The sequence below is a fragment of the Labeo rohita genome, chromosome 23 (genome assembly GCF_022985175.1).
Source record: "Labeo rohita strain BAU-BD-2019 chromosome 23, IGBB_LRoh.1.0, whole genome shotgun sequence".
In the NCBI taxonomy this organism is placed as follows: Eukaryota; Metazoa; Chordata; class Actinopteri; order Cypriniformes; family Cyprinidae; genus Labeo; species Labeo rohita.
Window position 1 is genome coordinate 4082864 of NC_066891.1, and position 19467 is coordinate 4102330.

Here is a 19467-nt window from a genome sequence, read left to right on the forward strand (position 1 = left end):
AATATATACACTTAAGAAATAAAAAACACATCAGAGTACATAGCTATGTTGTATTTACAATTCACTCATGCTTTTTGACAGTCTTTAGCATTACAGTAAAGTTTCGCTCTCAAGGCCTTGAATGCATCGCGCTATGACCCAAAGAAACAGGCTGGCTTGGTGTTGTGGACCTTGACCTGGTTTCTCATCCCATCCTGGCATTATCTAACACAGTGAATGGGTCAACCGGGATGTGCTGCCAGCAATGGCATTGCTAGGGCAGTGGCCCATATGTGCAGGGCCAGACCATGTGGTGCCTGTCAGAGAAAAACGAAATGGAAATAATACACATCCTGTCGTCCGTTCCCATGTAAGTGGATTTGTTTTGTTTGATCGATCTCAGTCTGCAGGTTTTGATGGTTGCTATACGTTAGTCTCCAGACCGTTCATGTCGATGGCACAGTGGTCCTTGTCTCTGTGTTTCAGGTGTCGCGGCGGTACGGGTGGCTTTTTCCGATCGGGAGGAGGCGGACGGACCCCTTCTTCCAGCTGCATGAGACGGGCCACGTCTGGAGGGATGTGCTCAGGTTTGCCTCCTGGTGGCTGGGGCTGGAAACTACCGTTGTTCTGCTGACAGTTCGGCAAAGCTGGGTTAGTCGTGGGCTTTGTTTCACAGATGAGAGGGACCTACAGAGAAACAGGGAAATGCTAATGAAAAATTTATTTTTATGCACTGTTTGACTAAATATCTTTGGGAGAGATTTTAACTATCAGACTACCAGAAAAGTGATGTTATCATTAACTAAAACTATTAAAGAACATTTGTTATTTGTTCACTGAAATAAAGCTAAAATCAAATATAAATAGCTGAGAAACTAAACAAAAATTGGGTAAGTTGCCTTGGCAAGTAACTGAAATAAGTTTGAAAATCCAGATTTTTCCATAATGAGCATGACATGTTGAGCAACTATTTCAAATGGAAAAAATTAACGCTTCCTTTTGATTTAATGACACCAGAACTTGGGCTGATATTGCAAAATTTACATTTAAGTAGTGATCTAGAAAAAAAAAAATGTTTATTGAAATAAATCTGAAATAATATATATATATATATATATATATATATATATTAGATACTCAAATGTAAAATGTAGATACTAAAGTAAATTTAAATTGAAGAACTAAAATTAAAGCTAAAACTGGGGGAAAATACAACTGAAATAAAAATACACTAGCAGTCAAATGTTTTTTAAATGTTCTTTACAGAAGTCTGTTCTGCTCTATAAACCTGCATTTATTTGATCCAAAGTACAGCAAAAACAGTAAAATTGTGAAATATTTTTACTATTTAAAATATCTGTTTTACTATTTGAATATATTTTAAAATGCAATTTATTCCTATGATTTCAAAGTTAAATTTTTAGCATCATTACTCCAGGCACATGATCCTTCAGAAATTATTCTAATATTCTAATTTCCTGTTAAAAAAACATTATTATTATTTTTTTCCGGTTTCTTTGATCAGAAAGTTCAGAAGAGCAGCATTTATCAGAAATAGAAATCTTTTGTAACATTATATATGTCTTTATCATCTGTTTAACCAATTTAAAGCATCATTTCTAAATAAAAGTATTCATTTCTATTAAAAAAATTATACTGATTTTAAAAGCTTTTGAATGGTATAGTGTATAGAGTTACAAAAGCTTTTTATTTCAGATAAATACTGATCTTTGGATCTTTCTATTCATCAAAGAATCCTGAAAAAAATTACTCAACTGTTTTAAATATTGATAATAATAATATAAAATGTTTCTTGAACAGCAAATCAGCATATTAGAATGATTTCTGAAGGATCATGTGACACTGAAGACTGGAGTAATGATGCGGAAAATTCAGCTTTGAAATCACAGAAATAAATTACATTTTAAAATGTATTCAAATAGAAAGCTGCTTGGTGAGCAGAAAAACATTTGATAAAACTATGTAGAAATATTTCAGTAAAACTAATAAAAATATCAAAAGTGCATAAAATTATTACAATTAAGGTAAAAAAAAACAAAGTAGATAAATAATACTAAAACAGCTTTTTTGTTTTCTGCATTGTTTTATGTCCTAACATCTACAAAATAAAGCACAAGGCGTACAAATTATGTTTTTTCACATGCATGTGTTCAGAGAGGCTGAAATTAGGAAATATTTGCTTTTATTAAAATATTTAGCATTATCAAAATGAACATTTGATTACTCCATTATTTAAGCAATATTTTACTAACAAATGTGCTGTTTGTTGAATATCAGCACAGCTATGATTTGGCTGTGTTTCATATCAGTGATAGATGCAAGCGTAAATTTGGCTACAGATGAGTTTTTATGGTTTATGGTGATCTCATAATCAAGATTCAAGCTCTGTAATGAGAAAGCCATAAGCTATGAGCATTTTGCTCTTGAGTTAATTTGTCTAGTCAAAGAGTTTCTGAAATAAGTGGCTCTTGGATAAAATTGTCTGCTAAATGACTACTTAATTACTGAGAGAGAAAAAATAAGATTATCACAGAAGCACTCACACGTCCTAGAGAATAATGATAAAGGCCATCGGCATATGGTGTACATATGCCTTCAGAACAAATTATATGTTTTCCAAGCCATTTGTAACATATGCACATACTTTTTCCAAAAAACATGTTTTTCCACCTTGTCGTGACTATCCTGTCTCTGTGTTTGACGATATCTGCATGCAATAGTCACGAACTCTCCTCTCATCACCAATTTTGTCCTGATTTACCAAACCTCAGTATCCTTGAGATGTCTTTGTGATTGCGGCACACAGTTTTAAGGGTACGAATCAAGTGACCTGTCTTATTTGTCAAGAAAAAAACATTGAAACCTTTTTTTTTCTAATAAAAAGTGTCAGAAATTACGATTACATTTATATTTGTCCTCATGAGACACTGACAAAAACGTGAAATATCATTCAGGCAGGATTGTGGCCGTGTAAATTGGTTCAAATGAGTTCAGGGAAATTTTAGTGTACTGCTTTGTACAGTTCATATTATTTCCAAAGCAGCTTTACAAAGAATAGCACTTCACAAACCCCACAGAAAAGACACGGTGGGAGGGAGGAACTCTTTAAGAAAAGATTAAGAAATAACCTTGGGAGGACAGAAATTTGTCTTTGTGTTTGTGTGTGTAGTTATGTTTGTGTTAATCATATGCAGGTGTGAGTGTTGTACACTACATGAGGCTGTTCTGTTCCATTTAAATACATAGAATTATCACTGGAAATGCATTAAATTTGCAGATTTATTTCGGTTAGTTACATGAAATTTCTAGTAGTGCGACATGCTGTACTGTATTGTGATTATGGGCCATTCTACAGAATTGGTTTAAACCACTGTCCCACAACCACATTTAAAGAGGTCCTATTCTGCGCTTTTACAAAGTCTTGATTTTATTTTGGGGGTGTACTAGAACATGCTTTCATGCTTGGTGGTTAAAAAACGCATTATTTTTAACACAATTTACATTATTACAATACATTTCTCCTAGCCTGGCACAATAGGCTCGATTAGCTCCGGGTTTAATGAAGGCCTACCTTCCAAAAAACGAAATTTGTTGTGATTGGCTAGCTCTCCCACTGCGTTGTGATTGGCGAACAGCTTAGATGGTGTTTCAGTACTGACACGCCCCTTGTCAAAGAAGCAAGTTCTGGGTACAGCTGTTTGCTCAAGCTAGATTAAAGTGATTTTTACATTTTAAATATGGATATTGTTCTTACAAAAACGCATCGATTTGCTACAGGAGGCCTTTATTGACCCCCCCGGAGCCATGTGAGGCACTTTTTATTATGGATGGATGCACTTTATTGGACTTGTTTTGGATTGATGAAGAGGAACACTAGTCTATGCCGTTCTAAAGCTTGGGAGTGCCAGTATAAATTTTAATATAATATATTCCTGTGCCCCCCTCCCTCATAGCTCCAAGGTGTGAACAGGTAGGTCTCATCATTTTGAGGTAAATGTGTTCAAAATTCTGAAAAATCTGTGTATCTGCAATTAAGCACACTTTTTTTGGGAGTTTGTGTACCACTGTTCAGAACTGTGCTAGCTAACCATGTGCTGATTAGTATCTTATTATGGATGGATGCACTTTATTGGACTTGTTTTGGACTGATGAAGAGAAACACTTATCTATGCCATTCTAAAGCTTGGGAGTGCCAGTATAAATTTTAATATAAGTCCGACTGCATTCATCTAAAAGAAGGAAATCATATACACCTAGGATCCATGGAGGGTGAGTAAATAACACGCTACAGTAGTGTTGGGTCCTATTGTCAGCCTGTGAGATGCAGACACATGATAATATCATGCTAATTTATTTAATTATTTACATGCTTAGTTTCATTGCCCGAAACCAGCTCCAGTATAAGGCTAAAAGCAGCCTAACATTATCAAAGAACATCATCATTGATTAGTCTAGGCTATTCTAGTGCAAGTTTATGCATTTTAAAAAGCACTTGCGTTATAAGTGAAGCTATCTACACTATTTGATGAATAAATCTCTTACCACACACTGTATGCGTCTGGGGTGCGTTACGGCTCTGATGTGGCAACCGGAGTAGATCGCAGCTTTGGCATGTGTTTCGACCCCCTGTACTGCACACGTCTGCGGTGCGTTACTGCTCTGACGCGGCCACTCAAGTCAATGCTTGCATTTATACCCGCCGCGCTGCAGCTCGTTTAAGTGGCTCTCCGCACTGCATCGCTAAAGTTAGGCTAATCCCCCACCTTGTCCCTACCCACACCCCAACCATTAGAATTTCTGTAGGCGGGATTTCATTTAATGATATTCTAATGGATTGCATTGTGACATCATTGCATGTGGAAAACAAACGCTGTAGTCCAAAGAAGCCGTTCGTTGTAGTTCTTGGAAAGGGATTTTTTTAAAAACGAAATATCTCCTTTTGGAGTGGACTTTGAGATTTGTAACTTTGGCTGCGTCTATATTAATCCGGACACATTTGAAAATGGAGTTTTCATTTTAAAACGCCCCTCGTCCACACTAGCGTTTTCAAGCGTTTTCGAAATGTTTCTCATCCACACAGAAATGTAGGAAAACGTTAAATTTGCCATACTGCGTATGCATAAAAACTCACTTAGATGATACAGATGGAATAGACATAAAATGTTTTAACGCAGTTCTTGGCAGGATCAATTTATTTACGGAAATATCTCATCATTCACTGACGCGTCCATGTCGCGTGCTCTCATGTTTGAGCTAAAAAGGAGTCAGGACAGCAACTGAGTACATTTTCTGTCATCTTTTTAGGACTGTAATGTGAAGAGTGTACAAATATATCTTTAGCAGCAGTGTAGAAGTGAATAGCACATAACAGCCACAATTACCGGTATAAACATAGATATGTATTGGAATAATATGCGTCACATGACTAAACATGCGTCATCGTTTTCAAAAGCCTGCGTTTTCACAGTCCACACTGCAACGCAAAAACAGCGTTTACAAATTTATCCACTTTGGAGAGCGTTTTCAAAAATCTCCATTTTCCTTGTCCAAAAATGCCGTCTCAGTGTGGACGGAAGGCCAAAACGGAGAGAAAAAGATGCGTTTTCAAACAAAAACGTATTAGTGTGGACATGGCCTTTGTAGATCTTTTTTTATGCCCAAAGATACAAACCACACACTGACTAAAATTCAAAAAGTTAAAAAGCATAACAGTCCCCCTTTAAAAAGCATTTAAGTGTTCAAATCTTGGATGTTTATTAAGATCTTTCTATTATCTTTTTAAACCCACAATATTATTTAAAATATTAGCAAGCTTAATAATATATAAAATCATAATTTATTGGGTATTTTCAATTGGGAGATGGCTGTCACAAACCCTAACCCCTAAATTTCAACTTATAAAAATGATATTGAAATAATTTTTGTTGTTTTTTTTCCCCATTGTTTTTAGAAGTATCTTTTTGATTCTTTTAAAAAGTCAAGTTCAGTATGTATATATATATTTACATATATATATATAATTTTTATTTTTTTTTTCTTTGTAAATTCTGAAACTTTATGTACAAAGTGTGTCCCGGATTTTTCATGTCACTACTAAAACAGTATATGTTTTTTAGTCTATTGGTCAAGACTGATTTTAACTAAACCCATACATTTATGATCAGGAAATATTCCTGTGTCAGTCTCTCTCATAGCTACAAGGTGTGAGTAGATAGGTCTCATCATTTTGAGGTAAATGTGTTCAAAAGTCTGAAAAATATGTGTGTAACTTTAAGGAACGTCACTACCGAACATATTTTTTCTGCAATTAAGCACATTTTTTTGGGAGTTATTCCATAACATTTAGTTGTTATATGTATACCACTGTTCAGAACTGTGCTAGCTAACATGTGCGGATTAGCATCTTTGAGCTAGCTTCACAAGTATCTAAAATTTTCACTACCGAAACAGTCACGACCAAAACATTTGGTTTAGTTTCAGTAGTTACATCTTTGTTTTTTTGTGTGTGTGTTATCCCATAAAATTGTCAATACCGAAACAGTCACAACCAAAACATGTTATCATTGTTTCAGTAGTAACAAAAAGGGAAAACATAATCCTCATATTTGGGGGAAATAAACAATATTTTACTACAGTTATGCAATTTTGTATTTGTATTTTAGTATGTTTTAGTATGTGGGTTAAAGTTCTGCAGTGTGATGTGATTGCTACCAAAGCATTACTGTCACTACCAAAACATGGGATGTTTTGTCAAAAATAAAGTATACTGAATTATCAACTAAGTTTTTGATTCAATGTATATTCAAACTAATGAATTCTTAACTATGAAATCAGTATGATCAACTTTTTGCCTTTTACAAAGAAAAACTGGATTCAAAATACAACAAATCTCATGAATTACACTTGAAATATTGTTAAAAATGTAATTGTATGGATTTACCTTTTGAAAAAATATGTAATAAAATAGCAAAAGATATATATTTACAATCTAGATATATAAGTACAATCTTAAGTAAATATAAGTTATCTAATTAAATTATTACTCTGTTTCAGTTGTGACAAATTTGGGGAGAGGACAAATATTCCAAAACTTTCTGAAAATGTAATATGAGAATTAACTGCACAATTACTAGAAATGTGTACCTTGCATATTAAACAATTAGCATACAGTACATTTTTTGGAAAATGACACATTTTTTTCAAGACGTTTCCAACTCTGACTTTAGCACAATTCTGTGGAATGGCCCATATATCAGGATTTCCTAAACTTGGCTATGTGACATTGATGAAAAGCTAATAAATAGATAATAAAATTAAAACACATAAGCAATTCAAAAAACAAGCAATCCAAACTTAAGACTTATGAAATGTATTTATGTGCATGATATATGAGCATTAGATGACATTAGAGAACATGTAATATTAACATTAAATTTCAAGGAGCACTTCAAGTAAATATTCAAAGTCAAAGGAGTTGATAAAAAAAAAGTGAATTTCTGGTATGCATTTGTCACACCGCAGGACTATTTATGTGTATTACAGAAAAAGCTAAAGGTTCACTAAAATTGTGAGGGGAAAAAACAACATGGAAATGATAACCTTTTATAGCACCAAAATACTTCTACCTTTCCAAAAAAGTCCATTAGTGACCATTAATGAAAATGTTCCTGTTCTGCATTCATCATTATTCATTTATTTACATTTTTAATTTTGGATTATCATTATATTTTGAGCATTACATTTTCAGCAAAAATTTCAAAAAATTAAACTTTTTGGTTGAAGCACTTGAAGCTAACATCAACAAAACTTACAACTGACATTTATGAATAAAAAAAGAAAAAAGTAATGAAAAAAAATCTTAGAGTTTCGGATATTATTGTAGATATACATTTTTAAAAATGTATTTAAAAATTATTATTTTTTTAAATTATATGTTAAAGGGGTCATCGGATGCTAAGTTCACTTTTACATGCCGTTTGAACATTAATGTGTGTTGGCAGTGTATGTACAAATCTACCCTACAATGATAAAAATCCATGCGGTGGTTTTTAATTAATCTGTAAAAATAATATTCCCTTTTTCAAATCGAGCCAGATGATTGACATGAGCGTTCTACCTCAGATCAGTTGTAACAGTCCAACCTCCATGTTTTGATGCCAGAGCAGGGATGTAAGTTAGACAAGAATTGAGCGAATGAGGTGTTGTGTTGCTGGATGTAATAATGAACGTAGTGGCCGTTATTTACTCCCGACATCTGAGCCGCTGAAGATGCAGTGGATTATGTTTGTTTATGAAGGGAATGCGGCTCCCGATCTACATATATCCGTCTATGTTTCGCGCAAATCATTCGTGATCCAGCTTCATTTACAGCAGAAGTGAGTATAAGGGTTTTTTATGAATCTTTGTGATCACCTTTGCTAATAATGTGCTAGTTAGCAAGTTTAGCGGCTAAACGCAGCTAAATGAGGCTAAAGTAAACAGGCTTGTCACTCCACAGAGAGTAGAGAGGAATGGGATGATTTTTTCAGAGCTGATTTTGGCAAGGTAAAAAGTGTGTTGTTTTACACAACCATTGAGAATTTTTAACCAAAGTATATTATAGACTTTTCATTAAGATCCTAAAGAATCATATCAGCTTGTGGAAAATGGGCATCCGATGACCTCTTTAACTACAGATAGGATGTTAATTTTTGGTTTTGCTGTGTTTTCAGGTAACTCACCCCATCTCCCTCTTTGATGAAGTCCTTTCTGCAGATATGGGCCATGATTCCTGTTGCCAGAGCATCTCCCATCACATTGACCATGGTGCGGAATCTGTCTCTGAAGAGGTGAGGACAAACAGACATGAGTTAATTTCAGCTTAGTGCTCAAGTATGTCCGCCCAGTGCACATTAACATAGAAAAACAATGGATAAGCAAGACAATAGAATCCAAAAACACTTTTCTGTGTGACTGGCCCATAATGGTGCACTGACAAAAAATGATTATAAAAATATCCAGCACATGTCAATACTTACAGGGCCCAATCAACAGCGATGATGAGAGTGATGTCATCAGTGGGCAGTCCGACGGATGTCAACACTATTACCATGGTGACCAGACCAGCTTGTGGGATCCCGGCTGCACCGATGCTTGCTGCTGTCGCTGTAATACTGGAAAACATGGTAAATGAATCATTACACAGCAGACAATACATTATGAAGGACAAACAACCACTGTAGCATCTAGAGACCATTTAGAGTACATACATCATATATTTGTACAAATTGCATGCAAATTTTATGGATTCAGACAGCCAGTCTTCATGCAAATAGTATGAACAAACAAAATCAAACTCAGAATGAGCAACTGAACAAAAACAAGCTCTTGCATGCATGCTTTCATGCATACGCAACTCATGCACCCTCACAGGGGTAGAAGAACATCAGTCTGCTCGTGTGTCCCCTGCTCAAGGTTCAACACGTTTTTCAACAGCCAGTGGTTTAATGCACACTGCTGCACTGAGTAATAACACATATCGATGTCAGGCTTCGATCCGCACAGCATTTATAATGCAACAGGAGGAATAAAAGATTCTCTGACCTTCTCTAGTGAACTAATGAGTCTCTAATGAGGAACGCTGTGTGATTTTTTTTTAATTTTTTTAGATAGATTGGTGGAGAAGAGATTGAATGCGAAGCTTAAATATAATGACATCAGCGACTGAGTTTTGGGGAATGTTACTTTTAAATACAATGTTATCTTTTGTTACTCATTACAAAAGATAACTAATTACAAAAACTGACATGTTAGGTTATAGCTGCGTTAGGTGTGTTTTACACTGCACATGCAGTAGATGTGCACCTTAGTAAGTGTATGCTATTATATTAATTACAGTGTGAATGGTGTGACCTGTAAATATAGATGCTGCTGTTGCACTGCTTATGAGTGATTTCTGTAACCGGTTAATATAAGCAATACAATAAATGCATGCTGCTGTTGCACTACATAAATGTGTAGAGTCAATTCTGCAAGCTGATAATATAGGTGTCGCAATAAATGCATACTGCTGTTGCACTGCTTACATGTGCTGAATGAATTTTATAACCTGTTAATGAGCACTGCAATAAATGGTTGCTGCTGTTGCTCTGCATAAGTGTGCAGAGCCAATTCTGTAACCTGTTAATATGTGTTGCATTAAATGCATGTGTGCTGCTGCTGCACTGCTTACGTGTGCTAAGTGTGTTAATATAAGCATCACAATAAATGCATGAGTGTGCAAAGTCAAATCTGTAACCTGCTATTGTAGGTGTCGCAATAAATGCATACTGCTGTTGCACTGTGTAAGTGTGCACAGTCAATTCAGTACCTTGTTAATATAAGTGCATGTATAAATGTTGCAGTACATGCACGCTGCTATTGCACTGCTTATGTGTGTTAAGTGTGTTAATATAAGCACTGCAATAAATGCATGCCTTTATTGCACTGCGCAAGTCAATTCTGTAACCTGTTAATGTAGGTGTCACATAAATGCATGCCGCCATTGAATTGCATATGTGGGTCAGAGTCAATTCTGAAGCCGGTTAATATGGGTGTCGCAATAATTAATACATGCTGCTATTGCACTGCTTACGTGTGTTGAGTGAAATCTGTAACCTGTTAATGTAGGTGTTGCAATAAATGCATGCTGCTAATGCACTGCTTACATGTGCTGAGTGAATTTTGTAACCTGTTAATTAGCACTACAATAAATGCATGCTGCTAATGCTCTGCATAAGTATGGAGAGTCAGTTTTGTACTCTGTTAAAATAAGTGTTGCTATAAATGCATGCTTCTATTGCACTGCTTATGTGTGCTGAGTGAATTCTGTAACCTATTAATATGAACACTGCAATAAGTGCATGCTGCTTTTGCACAGTTTACGTGTGCTAAGTGTGTTAATATAAGTACCACAATAAATGCATGCTGTTATTGCACTGCGTAAGTGTGCAGAGTCAGTTTTGTAACCTGTTAATGTAGGTGTCACAATAAATGCATGCTGCTATTGCACTCTTATCTGTGCTGAAAGAATTCTGTGACCTGTTAAAAAAGCACTTTAATAAATGCATGCTGCTTTTGCACTGTTTACATGTGCTAAGTGTGTTAATATAAGCACCACAGTAAATGCATGCTGTTATTGCACTGCGTAAGTGTGCAGAGTCAGTTTTGTACTCTGTTAAAATAGGTGTTGCTATAAATGCATGCTTCTGTTGCACTGCTTATGTGTGCTAAGTGAATTCTGTAACCTATTAATATGAGCACTGCAATAAATGCATGCTGCTTTTGCACTGTTTACGTGTGCTAAGCGGTTAATATAAGCACCACAATAAATGCATGCTGTTATTGCAACGTAAGTGCAGAGTCAATTTTGTAACCTGTTAATGTAGGTGTCACAATAAATGCATGCTGCTGTTGCACTGCTTATCTGTGCTGAAAGAATTCTGTGACCTGTTAAAAAAAAGCACTTTAATAAATGCATGCTGCTATTGCACTGCTTACTTGTGCTGAATTAATTTTGTAACCTGTTAATATAAGCACTGCAATAAATGCACGCTGCTATTGCTCTAAATGTGCAGTGTCAATTCTGTAACGTGTTAATATAGGTGTCACAAATAAATGCATGCTGCTTTTGCACTCTTTTTGTGTGCAAAGTGTGTTAATATAAGCAACGCAATAAATGTATGCTGTTATTGCACTGCATAAGTGTGCAGTCAACTCTGTGACCTGTTAAAAAAAAGCACTTTTATAAATGCATGCTGCTATTGCACCACTTACATGTGCTAAATGAATTCTGTAACCTGTTGATATAAGCAATGCAATCAATGCATGCTGGTATTAAACTACGTACATGTGCAGGCTCAATTCTGCTACCTGTTATAGGTGTCGCAATAAATGCATGCTGCTATTGCCATGCTTATGTGTGCTGAGTAAACCTGTTGATGAATACTGCAATAAATGCATGCTGTTATTGCACTGCGTAAGTATGCAGACTCAATTCTGTAACCTGTTTATGTAGGGGTTGCAATAAATGCATGCTGCTATTACACTGCTTATCTGTGCAGAGCGAATTCTTTGACCTCTTAAAAAAAGCACTTTACTAGATGCATGCTGCTATTGCATGTACTGAATGAATTTTGTAACCTTTTCATATATGCAATGCAATCGAGGCATGCTGGTATTGAACTACGTATGTGTAGACTCAATTCTGTAACCCGTAACTATTGCAATGCTATTACGTGTGCAGAGTGAACCTGTTAATGAGCACTGGAATAAATGCATTCTGTTAGTGTGCCGATCTGTTAGAGTCGATTTTTGCAACTGTTAATATAGGTGTCCCAAATAAATGCATGCTGCTATTGCACTGTTTACATGTGCTGAATGAATTGTGTAACCGGTTAATATAGGTGTTGTAAAAAATGCATGCTGCTATTGCACTATCTAGGTTTTCTGAGTGAATTCTGTAATCTGTTAATATAGGTGACATAAAAAAATGCATTTTGCTGTTGCACTGCTTACAGATGTGGTGTGAAACAGACTCGTTCAACCCCCAGCACTTGAAGCAGAGCATATGAAAGCTAGAGATGAGAGAGAGAGAGGCTGATGGATTTTGGGAAGACTGGGGAGGGACAATTGAAAATTGCATAATAATCCTACGGTAAGACAGCCATGTGACAGCCGCGTTGATCCCTGTAACAGCACTACCCAGATGCTCTCCGGCTCTCTATCCCTGTCTATATCTCTATACCCTCCATTTCACTATCTGACCTTCCATTCGCAAAATTGTGAGGTCGTCGCATCACTCTGTGATGAAGTGCACAATCACATAGTGAACTCTGAAGTATGCACTTCGAAAGTACTTTAATAAATGCATGCTGCTATTGCATTGCTTACGTGAGCTGAATTAATTTTTGTAACCTGTTAATATAAGCAATGCAGTCAAGGCATGCTGGTATTGAACTACGTACGTGTGCAGTCAATTCTGTAACTTGTTATATGTGTCACAATAAATGCATGCTGCTATCGCAATGCATGTGTGCTGAGTAAACCTGTTAATGAGCACTACGATAAATGCATAAATGCAGCGTAAGTGTGCAGAGTTGATTCAGCAACCTGTTAATATAGGTGTCGCAAATAAATGCATGCTGCTGTTGCACTGCTTAAGTGAGCTAAGTGTGTTAATATAAGCACCGCAATAAATGCGTGCTGTTTTTGCACTGCATAAGTGTGCAAAGTCAATTCTGTAAGCTGTTAATGTACAGTAGGTGTTGCAATAAATGCATGCTGCTATTGCACTGCTTATCTGTGCAATGCGAATTCTGTGACGTGTCAAAAAAAGCACTTTAATAAATGCATGCTGCATTTGCATTGTTTATGTATGCTAAGCGTGTTAATATAATCACCACAATAAATGCATGTTGTTATTGCACTGCATAGGTGTGCAGAGTCACTTTGATTTATGCGCTTGATGTTCCTTTTAGTCCAGACGGGGTGACAGGAACATTTACGACCCTGTGGCGTTCCAGACCTGAGGACAGCAAAGCTTTGCGCTGCATGCCAAATAATCTGATGAATGATAGTTCTGTCAGGCACACATCACCACATCTGTGCAGCGGCGGATGTCTTTTGCATGCATAAACACACCCCACATGAGCATGTGTATGCATGCACATGGATGGAGGAAATATACAGTGAATGATTTGAGAAAGAATAGCAAGTCAAAATTTCAGAATGGTTCAGCAATTATATTGTATTTTTACCTTTTACTTTTCTTGAGCAGATCCAGTGAAGGCATAATGTGAGCTTTTCACACACCGCACTTTTGCAGAGAACTTGCATCAAGCTTGACAAACAATGGGTGAGTAGTTCACTTCAAAAGTATATATTGCTTCTTGATGTGTTTCTATCTTGTAATGCACTTTCAACATGTTTTTTGCTGATTTCAGCCGAAATAGTCACCAAAACTCTGCTATGCCTTTGCATTCTGCTTAAACAATACTTTAACCTGTTAATACAGGCGCCAAAATAAACACACACTGCATGCAAGTGTGAAATGAGGAAAGATGTCATTTCAGTCATTATGGGTCTGAAAACACTAAAATATTATAACACCTACAACCACTGGATTATTATATTATAGTTTATGCAAAGGCATAGCAGAAACATTTTTCTTTTGTTTAGAATGAAAATGTTTCCATTAAGGTCATGAGATGCTTCTGTAGCACGTATATTTAGATCCATCAATGCAAAGATGGATCTTAAGAGCTCTTGAGTTCTTTTCATGTGTATATCAACAACATGTGTTTATAGTTCAGACTGCGCACAATACTGTTATGGAGATATACATAGGGGAATATTTTTATAGATTGTAGGTATAGGTTAAATATTTCCCATGCATTATATTGCTTTTATATTTGCAAATTCTTAAAATCTTCAAAAAAAATTAATTGCATATAAAATAAATTGATCCATAAAAATGCATGTATATATAAAGTATAATATATAAATATTAATTAAATAAAATTAATATTAATTAAATTGAAGCAATATAACCTATTTCCTTCTTTAATAGGGTCACTTCAACATGTAGAAAAAGCTTCGAACTGGTAAACAATTTGCATTGTTATTATATTAAGAAATTTGTTACTTATTCTCTTACATATTGTAATTTCATAAATGATGGATTGCTATTACATAATGCTCTTGTGCGAATCATGCAGCTGGATTAAAGCATCTTTCAGGCCTTGTTCAGTGTCTGGATCATGAAGATCTGCATGCGCAAAATACTGTGAATCCAGAATTTGCTAGTTAGCTGGATCTCATCGATGGATGATTCAAACAAAGGTAAATTTCTAATACCAGTTTTATTTTTTCTAATAAAAAATAAAATAAAAATGTAATAAGATACTATTACAGTTATTATATTATTGTGTAATTAACTTACATTATATATTTGTAAATGCATATATTTTTATATTATATTATATTATTAATATTTATTTAATTTGTATTATTTAGCTTTAGTTTTAATTTTAGCCTACGCTGTAATTGTTTTATAGTTTTTGTTCATTTTGTTTTGTTTTAAACATACATATACATGCATACAAGGTGTTTAAAGTGCTTGAAGTACTTGAATTTGACTTGAATTATTGAAAGATACTGTATCTATGAAATAAGTGTTTAATTTTTAATATATCTTAAATATTTTTTCACGCAAAATTCATGCAATTCAAAAAACAAATTTTTTTTTTTTCCGCTTATTTCAGTTAATAAAACTAGTTCAAAAAAGCCTAATCAAACATAAAACTAGCGAGCTAAGCCAGTAGTATTACTGACAATGTCTTGTAAACATGGCTGAAAACGCGAAAAGAGGAACAGGTGAACTGAATCAGTTGAGTAAGTCATTTATGCTGGAACCGCTCCAGTTGATTCAAAAGTACATAGTGATGAGTTAAACTGAATTATAACTTTGATTTGGTTGAACTCCAAATCAGTTAAACTATTGCTACTATTGTAGCACTACTGAGGTGCTACAACTGGGATTGTGTACTGCCAATCATTTGATTTAAATCGGGACTTTGATTTAGATTGGAACTTTGCATATCTGTGAATCATTTGATTCACATGTTTTCACCAACTTAAATTGCTTGCATTTTCAAACTTAATCATTAAGACACGTTTTGTACCTGATGGTGATGATTTGGCCGAAGTCGAGCTCATAGTTATTGACCTGGGCGATAAAAATGGCAGCCACAGCCTCATACAGCGCAGTGCCGTCCATATTGATAGTAGCTCCGACGGGCAGCACGAAGCGTATGATTCGCCGGTCTATGTGGTTGTTCTCCAGCAGGCACTTGAAGGTGATAGGCAGAGTAGCAGAACTGCAAATGAAAATGGTCTCGTGATAAAACATCTCAACCTGTCTCAGTTTTACCGAAAACCAAAGCCTGCAATCAAAAAGTCCAAAATCTCAATATGAACATTTCTCATCATATTCAAACCTTGTACATTTCTTCTACCACTTGCATGTTTGTTTATTCTATATTATTTCTAGAATACTAATAGAATCTATAACACATTTTCCTATATTTAAATCCCTTGTGAGAAAATCCACATATGTATCACCTTGATCAGTGTAGAAAATGTTAATGGAGATCTCAGTGACCGTAGGTATTTTAAAGTGTCATAGTTACAGATGGTGTGTGTGTGTGTGTTTGTGTGTGTGTCTGCATTTTTCTTTTAAGTGGATGTAACATAAACTATAGCCACTGGCAGAGTGACTTTGAAAAAAGGGTAAGATGAAATTTCTCATGTGGATGAGAGCTTCTGCAATATTTATGATGTTTTCCCTTTCTCTCTTCATAATGTATTTTCCTGTGACAGGAACCAAGGGATGGGAGAAAACATGTTGTTTATGAGTCATTATGACTGGAAAATAAGATAAATGTTGTGTTGTAATTCAAAGACATACTTCTCTTAAGTCTAGCTTGGTTATTTGCACAAAGACAAGAAATTAAGCGGGAAGGAAATAATGGGCTGAAGTTCTTATTATTCACACAACCATTCAAAGTTTTTTTCAAAATTGATTTCATGATCAAAAGTAACAGAAGTTACTATTCTAATTTAATTTTTCAATTTAAAATCGTTATTTCAAATAGATGCTGTTCTTTTGAACCTTCTATTCATCAAAGAATCCTGAACAAAATTGTATCACAATTTCATCAAAAATATGATTTAAAAAAAAAAGAAAACAACAGCATAATAATCAGAAATGTTTTTTAAACAGCAAATCATCATATTAGAGTGATTTCTGAAGGATCATGTCACACTGAAGACTGGAGTAATGATACTGAAAATTCAGCTTTGATCACAGGAATAAATTACATTTTTTTATATATATATTACAATAGAAAATAGTTACTTTAAATTACAATAATATTTCACAATTGTACTGTTTTTACTGTATTTTTTTTGATCAAATAAATGCAGCCTTACTGAGACCTATTTCAAAAGCATTAAAAAATCTTCAGCTTTTAAATGTTATTGTTTGTGTGTGTATATATATCTTCTAAAATTTTGATATTATCAATCAATCCAGGAAATAAAACAAAACTCCAGAGAATTCATCAGATTTGTTGCTAATACTAACATTTCTGCTTTTAGCACCAGCAATCATCTCACTTTTTGGAGGGGGATGTCATCATGTATCTTTTGTTAGTTAAAGGGATTTTGCAAAAGACTAACAGGATGAAAATGATTGTTTTGTGTGTTTAAGCTGGTGTTTGTGTGTGTTGTACCTGGAGGACGTGGCCAGTGAGATGAGCAGGGCTTGCAGGATTCCTCGGATGTAGACGATCGGACTCTTCTTGGTGATGAAGAAGTACATGCTGGGCAGGATGAAGAGGCCGTGCAGAATGAGGCCCATAACCACTGTGATGGCGTAAAAGCCCAGCTTTTTTCCCATCGCAGATGGGTCGCTCATCTCCAGGATCTTACCGGCCACCAGAAAAACGATGCCGAACGGGAAATACCTGCACAGTAAACTAGCTGTAACTATATTCACAAAATATCCTCTCATACTTTATTGCTTAATCATTTAAAGCCTTTTGTATCATATTTGATTCACAAATTTCTGAGGTTAAAAATGTTTCAATTTCTCATATTTCTCCAAAAGTACTCCATATTCTCAATATTTCATACTATTTTCATATGGTTCAATATTTAAATAAAAGCTAAAATCTAAAAAGAAAAATATTAAATATATTTGAAAATGTCTGACAATTATTTAATATGTCAGACTTATTTAATATGTCAGAGGGTTAAGTAGATAATATTTTAGAAATGAGCTCAATAAATAAATGACTTCTTTTTATTATAAAAATACATATATTCATTATATATATATATATATATATATATACACACACACACACTAGCGCTCAAAAGTTTGGGATCAGTAAGATTTGTAACGTTTTTTTTTTAAAGAGGTCTCTTATGCTCATCAAGACTGCATTTATTTAATCAAAAAATACATTAAAAAAAAACAATAATACTGCAAAATGTTATTACAATATAAAAAATGTTTTTTTTTTTGTTTTTTTTTTTATTTTAGTAATTAATTATTATTAATAATATAATTTATTCCTGTGATGCAAACCTGAATTTTCAAGCTGTTACTCCAGTGACAAGTGTCACATGATCCTTCAGAAATCATTCTAATATGGTGATTTATTATTAGAATTATCAATGTTGGAAACAGTTGTGCTGCCAAATATTTTTTGGAACCTGTGATTCTTTTTTTCAGGATTCTTTGATGAATAACAAGTTAAAAAGAACAGCATTTACTCAAAATCTAAATCTTTTCTAACAATGTAAATCTATGCTGTCACTTTTCATTAATTGAACACATCCTTGGTGAATAAAAATATTAATTTCTTTCAAAAAAAGAAAGAATAAAAAAAATGTACTGACCCCAAACTTTTGAACAGTAGTGTATATTGTTAGAAAAGATTTCTATTTTAAATAAATGCTGTTCTTTTTAACTTTACATTCATCAGAGAATCCTAAAAAAAAGTATCACAGGTTCCAAAAAAATATTAAGCAACACAACTGTTAACAGCACTGATAATAAATCAGTATATTAGAATGATTTCTGAAGGATCATGTGACACTGAATACTGGAGTAATGATGGTGAAAAATTCAGCTTTGATCACCAAAAATAAATTAGATTTTTAATGTACATTAAAATAGAAGAACGTTGTTTTACATCAGAATAATATTTCACAATATAACATTTTTTCTGTATTTTTGATCAAATAAACGCAACCTTGATGAGGATTACAAACTTATTTGAAGTACATTAAAAATCGTACTAATCCCAAACTTTTGACCGGCAGTGTATATATAAAAATAATACTCTTACCAGATGACAATAGCGACTATTTTCAGCACCGCTTCATTGAGACTTTGGCAGAAGTTCACCAGAGCGCTGCCATTTGGACCCATCCTGCCCAACATTATACCTTCGCAAAAATAAGCAGCGATATACAAATGTGAGATATGATATGAAAACATTAACACATTTATTGCCAAATGTCATTTGTTGTCTCTGTGCCAGTGTTCTCACCCATGGTGGCAGAGAAAATGACGATCCCCAAGACGTTCATGCCCTCGCTGGTGCCAGGAAGCGTCCGCATCACCACATCAGGAGGTGGCGTCAGATCCAGCTGGAAGTTCTGGATGTCCGTCCCGTTATCATCCTGAATCCCGTAGATGAGAGCGCGCCGAGTGGTGGTCTCTGTCAGACTGGCGGCCACTGTCGATTTTGGGGTCTTCATTATGGGAACACTGTTGGTACGATACTAAAGAGAAGAAACACACAATTAATCTCTTTTTATTTTACTTCAGTTTCTCAAGCACTCCTCTCACAGCTCCACCAAATGCATTTAGTC

At 34.7% G+C, this 19467-nt stretch overlaps 1 protein-coding gene across 2 annotated transcripts in view; it reads right to left on the bottom strand.

Annotated features, from left to right (window-relative positions):
• Window positions 1–214: 214 nt before the first annotated feature.
• Window positions 215–19467, bottom strand: part of slc1a7b (solute carrier family 1 member 7b) — an 81357-nt gene continuing 62104 nt past the window's right edge. For both annotated transcript variants that reach the window (XM_051096997.1, XM_051096996.1), the window contains 7 exons: window positions 19143–19377; window positions 18939–19038; window positions 17313–17546; window positions 15702–15896; window positions 9018–9152; window positions 8721–8820; window positions 215–666 (listed from right to left, as the gene is read on the bottom strand). In XM_051096997.1, the coding sequence (XP_050952954.1) occupies window positions 403–666; window positions 8721–8820; window positions 9018–9152; window positions 15702–15896; window positions 17313–17546; window positions 18939–19038; window positions 19143–19377 (1263 nt within the window). In that variant the 3' untranslated portion in view covers window positions 215–402. The remainder of the gene's footprint in view (window positions 667–8720; window positions 8821–9017; window positions 9153–15701; window positions 15897–17312; window positions 17547–18938; window positions 19039–19142; window positions 19378–19467) is intronic.